At 44.1% G+C, this 6,000-nt stretch overlaps 1 protein-coding gene across 1 annotated transcript; it reads right to left on the reverse strand.

The window, feature by feature from the left end:
• Window positions 1-409: 409 nt before the first annotated feature.
• Window positions 410-4,434, reverse strand: LOC119560449. Its single transcript, XM_037873897.1, has 5 exons — window positions 4,352-4,434; window positions 1,956-2,301; window positions 1,557-1,703; window positions 1,276-1,415; window positions 410-1,019 (listed from the first exon to the last, which is right to left on the reverse strand). Exons 2-5 carry the CDS (start codon window positions 2,297-2,299, stop codon window positions 478-480), a joined length of 1,173 nt encoding a protein of 390 aa, XP_037729825.1. The 5' UTR covers window positions 2,300-2,301; window positions 4,352-4,434; the 3' UTR covers window positions 410-477.
• Between the last annotated feature and the right edge of the window lie 1,566 nt (window positions 4,435-6,000).

Here is a 6,000-nt window from a genome sequence, read left to right on the forward strand (position 1 = left end):
ATTTTACAGCAGCGCAGCGGATAAATTAACACGAAAGGAGATATATAGCAACTGGCCCCTGTGCCGCAGATGATTTATTGCCATTTTCCCGAGCTCTATGGCAACCCTCGCTCAGAAAAAGCAAAACCAAAAAACACGCCAGTCCACTTTTCCTCAGTTTCTCGCCTTGGCATTTCATTGCCTTAATTAAAAGCTGCATTTTATTTGTATCGGCTTCAGTGTGAGTAAAAGCAGAGCAAGTGCAGAATTTGGAGAAGCATTTTGTAGTGAAATTTTTGCCATTAATTGGAAACAGCATCGGCTTCCCCCTCCCCACCCGGCGGCAACTATGGTTTCCTTCCTATCCAGCACGAAATTAATTGGTGTACATTAAAAACTTTGTTTTATTTACAATTAGCATAATAAATATTCTTATAGGAATGCAACATGGCCAGAGGCCGAATAAATAACAACGTGGGGTGGTCAAAGTCCTCGAAGTTAGCTCTTCTGGGGCTGCTGCTCGGCGGCGATGTCCTTGCCGGAGTTGCGTCCATAGTAGCCGTTGTAGGCCGCCTCCTGGGGATCCCCGAAGCTGACGGAGTTGCCGGCGACCTGCTGACCCTGGACCTGCTGGCCCTGGTAGCTCTTGCTGTAGTAGTCGGTGTAGGGCTTGGCGAAGCTGGGCTCCGGGCGGTAGTAGGGTCCTGGTGCACTAGGGGGTCCTCCGTGGCCGCCCTCGAAGTGCTCGTGGTGGTGGTAGTAGGTGGCAGCGCCCACTCCCTGGGGATTGTACTCGGGGAATGGGTTCTTGCCGCCGAACAGGCCGGACAGTCCACCGCCGAAGCCTCCTCCAGCGCCACCTGGCGGGCGGCACAGCTTGAAGAAGGCGAACAGGCCGGGCAGGACGATGGCAGCCAGGCCAAGGATCTTCTTGAGGCCGGCAATGCCCAGGATGAAGGGCAGGAAGAGCAGCAGCTTCAGCTTGAAGATCTTCAGCACCAGCAGCAGGGGGATGATCATCTTCTTCAGCTTCTTGCGTGCTGTAAATAGTAATACAAAACAATTTAATATTATTTTTCAGTATTTAAAAACGAATGTTCCAAAGTCTATTTGCAGTCAGGCTCAACTTGAAGTTGTGAGTTCCCTGGCACTTTTAAAGTACCACTACATAAAAACGGAAATCATCAATGATATTAAAGGGACGGCCGTTTCTAGCTCATTTGCATTTTTTCGTAGCATCCTTCAATTTCAAGTTGCTTTTCCTGAACCGAAAATAAATAATGGTTTAGGACTTACAGAAGTGTCCAGCCCGCTGTCCATCGTCAATAAGGTCCAGCTCACCATCGATGTCGTTGCCGATGAAACGGGCCTCGTAACGCCCGGCTTCAGTGAGTTCCTCGGGCCACTCAACCTCCAGAGCCGTGGACTTGATGAAGCTGCAGAAAGGAAAACGTGTCAGGGAATGAGCATTTTCATAAAAATCTCATATTTTATGCAAAAGCCGGGCCAACTTCGGGACCCAAATTAATTTGCATCCGGCACGAGCCGCAGTCATTTGGCTAATTGTGACAGCTTACCGTTCGGCCCTTCGGAGTCCATACTTTAGCAGCTGATTCCATGAGTCGTCGTCGCCACGTGGCTCCTCTGAATACTCGAAAGGCTCCTGGGCCAACGACCTCTGTTGGGTTTCCGGCAATCGCACCACGCGAGCAAAGTCGGAGAGCCTGGGAATTAAAGGGATTTCTGGTTAATTTTCTCCTTCCTGGTGTGTGGGAATGAAAAATGAGTCTAGGAAAAGATGGCTAAGTAAGACACTCCTCTCTTGTTGATTTTATGTCGGTATATTTTACTGTATATACAACTACATGTTCTTGCTATTAAAAGGAAACCAGCCTTTCATGTGAGCAGGCTCATTTGCATTTTATGGGGGGACATATCTGTTCAAGACCTCTAAGAACTTTAATACTAATGCTTACTTGTACTGGTCCTTGAAGAAGATCTCGTCGAAGGTGTTGAGGGCCTGGGTCTTGAAGCATTCGGAGAGGTCGCCGCCGAGGCAGTTGCTGTTGGTCCTGGCCAAGTAGGGATCGTTGTCGGTGCCCAGCCCGAAGATGCTCAGCAGGGAGGACCTGCCGCGCTCCTCGCCGACTCCTGGCTGCTGTTGCTGTGGGATCTGCTGGGGCTGCTGGATCTGCTGGATGGGCTGCTGGGGCGCGTAGACCTGCTGGATGTTGCTGGACGACTGCTGGTCCGGAAGACGGAGACCTTCGCCGGCCACCAAGCTGATGAAGGCCAATAAGACGAGCGCTCTCATTGCCATGGCTGCAAGCAGAAGAAGACGAAATGGCTTAGACACGGCCACTGGCACAATTGTCATTCGACTCGCTGAAGTTTTCTCCCAATCACCCGATTATTCCAGCCTCTTCGACTCTGACATGCGATGTCAAAAAAACGCTTGAGCGCAAGCCACTTTTTGGCAACTGCTTATTGGCTTAACGGATTGGCTCTCCACTTAAAACTGACACACTTTTCGGATGGCTCACAGGCCCATTGGCACACTGTGCAATTAGCTGCTCACACGTAATAACTCTCGCTTTCAAGCCAACTTAAGCCACATCTTACCACTCTTTGCTCTTCAGTGTTTACTGTTAACTCGAGTTTGCTCAAATTTCTCGGGGCGAGCTTTCTGCACCCAAATTTACAGATAGACGCACAAAAGAAGCTGGTCTTAAAGTGAAATGCAGGCGGACCGGTTTGCTGGCTTAACCCCTTGGCGGCAATGGGGCGGCAAATGCCCGTAATTGAATCCCGAGCTAAGGCGCATAAACAGCGGGTCTAATGTGCTTTAAAAAGGTTGGCCAAGTCCGGTCATTCAGAAATGCAATAAGGAGTGCTTAATTCGAAGAATCGACAGTGGGTCGAAAAGTAGAGCTAGTGGTATAGAAGGGATCTCAAAACGAGGTATCCGAAATTTCTAGTTGTTCATCGCCCTTAAAAAAGCATTCATTAATTTATATAAATATTAAACAACTTGTTGACTAATATCAAGACGATTGGTAGTAAAAATTACAATTTAAATTCGTTGTTTTCTTACTTTTTCTGACATTTTAGTTGTCAAAAGAGGTAAGCTTAAAAGTGGTTCACATTTTATAAGGAAATTTCCACTTCTAATATGGCTTTATAACCACTGTATTAAGATTGGTGCCAACTGAAATCGCTCGCGAAAAGTTCGTTATGCTCGAGGGACTTTTTCGGGCAGTTGCTTTTACTTTCGTTAGGCTCCTATTTGGGCCAAACCCGGATTGGGACTCATCAGCACGACGATTGTGTGGCAATCCGCTTGTGGTTTGGGCCAAACTCAAAGAAGCCACCACCTTTACAGAAGTTCAATGTCCAGAAGGAAAGATTTTCGTGCGCCAAACGGTATGCAACGAAGAATTGTTTATGGTGGGAAAGTGGAAAGTTTATGGCAACTACAATTCCAGCTCCCGAAAGCAGACAATAGATTCCGGATATTTATGTGGGTTTGTAATGGGATGGGTGCGGAAGATTTATGGATTACTGAATAGGTTAGTGATTCATAGCGAATTTTTGGCCAGTCAATGGTCATCGCACGGGGTTTCGAAAGCGAAAACAAATTTTGGTCACTGTGTCGTGTTTGTTTTGCTCTTTGTTTTGCTTTTCCATTTGCATTGGCCGCTGAAGGTCAATGAAATGTGGACTGGTGATGGTCGACGTTACGAAATTACAGAGGCGATAAATGGAAATGATGGCTTTATCGGGTTGAAAGATACAGAAATTTATGTGCACCCTTGAACCGCTCACCAAGTTTGTATATATTTAGCGAAAAATAAAAAATGGGCAGCATTACTTTTTACAACTATGCAAATTGGTTATGTTTTAATTGCCTTACTGTATTAATTTTAAAAAAATATCTGCAACCAGAAAAACGATTTGCTCTGCTTTATTTTTGTTATATTTCTGAGCTTTTCAATTCATAGTTTTAAATATTATGAAAATCTACTTTACATATTAATAGCTTTTATTTTTAAATTAATTAAATTGATTAAATAATTGAAAATTAAATCTGATTCTGTAAAGGTACATATGTTAAAAACGATCTCAGTTCCCTAAATCATTTCACCAATTAAGTTTAACCATTACTTTTACAGTTTTCGGAAATATCGATTTGGCAAGCGTTTAATAAAAATCATATTAGCCCCATTTGGCCCCAACCGAATGTTCGCTTAAATTGGCAATATTAGCGTTTTCCACATCCATTTCATTTGGTTATTACACAATTTCTCGCAGTTCATTTCACTTCACTTCACTTGATTCACATTATTTGCTGTTGGTTTTTTCCGCTGTTTACCTTTTGCTGTTTCCTATAAACGCCTGAGGTGGTTTTTGGTATTGTGTATCCTTAACGCTTTTTCCAAGCGACTCTGCCTTTCTGCTGGCCAAAAGCGACTGTGCCGTGGCTGCTGGCCGGCAAAGATTTTATATGAAACGCGAGAAGTGGCGAGAGGAGGAGTCGCCAGCAAAGTCAACATGAGACAATGGCCCAGACGCTGTCGTCGCTTTTGGCCCACAACGATGATGGCTAAGAGACAGATCTTAACACGCTCGCACTTGCGGTAGGTTGTGGATACGATCAATCCGCCGAAGCGATCGGGTTTACCTTTGGGTCCGTGGGTGAGAGACAACGACCTGTACCTGTGACTGCTTTTTCGCGTCCGGCTGGGCTGAGCGTTCGTGTGCCTTGAGAAAATCCCAAAATTATTGTGGCGCACGTCGAGGCCTTGGCTTTAATTCGAGTTTGATTTAAAGAGCCAACAAACTGCCGAAGTGACTCATTCCGGGAAAACGTACGTCACAGCCACCAGGGGATTATGTAATTTTTGGCCTCTTGCCTCACAGACCATTATTACTTTTACTGCAAACTGGTTTTTGGAAACGCCCACGTTTAAAGTCAGGGCGAAATGTGAACAAACCTGCATCTGGTTTTTGCATTCTCTGCAATTTCCTGCGGTGGCAATTGTGGGGCAACTGGGGAAGTTCCCCCATCTGGCTGCCACAAAAATCAAAACAACAGGCAGCATTACTGTGGGTTTTCCCGTTGCCACACTCGCACGATTTCCCGATTTTCGCCGGTCAGTGGAGGCACGAACTGCCAACGAGGCCGCAAACAGAAGACCGCGGGCGGAAATTGTTTCCGTCAGCTAGGGGGGCGTGGCCGAGGGGCGGTCCTGTGGTCGAGGACGCTTCTGTTTTGACGGACATATTCCCCTGCCGCGTAATTGAATCATCTACTTGGGAAGTCCTTTGAGGGATTTGGCCAGTGGAAAAATTCATCAAATGCAAATAGCATGACTGAATCTAAATCACGCGGCAGGCAGAAAAACCAAAAACAAGTGGGCTAAATCAAATATGTGGTACTTGGACTTCCACAAAAATATATACACAACCGTTTATAGAGCTTTTTCCGCCTAACTAAATAAACCGAAAACCACTTTTTGTAAATTGCGGACAAATAGTTAAAATTAATATACTTTTCCAATGGCAGATACAATTTTTCAAATATTTTTTTTCGTAACGCGTAATAAAGAGTCGCAATGTTTGCTGTTGGTTTTAGAGACATTAAAGTTTAGTTCCTTTTTATCTTTTAAAGATTCAAAACAAAGTCAACGTATTTTGCAAAACTAGCTGGGTACTAACTGAAGGTTAGTTTAAATTAAATTTTTTTTTTGTTTTTATTAGACAGTTATTAAATATTTTCAATATCAATTAATGACCTGGAAGACAATTTTGATATAAAATGTGGCAGTATACTTCACTCAAGCATTTGCTATAAGTGTATACCTTTCTACATTTTACCGAAATTAATTAATTTTTGGCGACGGCCAGGATATTATTTTGTAAAATGGCAAGCAAAATATTTTTAAGATGTCACAAATTATTAAAAAAAAAAAATGCTAAGTTGGACCATTTTAAAAATTATTATTATACTTATTACACTTT

Source organism: Drosophila subpulchrella, unplaced genomic scaffold, assembly GCF_014743375.2.
Source record: "Drosophila subpulchrella strain 33 F10 #4 breed RU33 unplaced genomic scaffold, RU_Dsub_v1.1 Primary Assembly Seq354, whole genome shotgun sequence".
Taxonomy (NCBI): domain Eukaryota; kingdom Metazoa; phylum Arthropoda; class Insecta; order Diptera; family Drosophilidae; genus Drosophila; species Drosophila subpulchrella.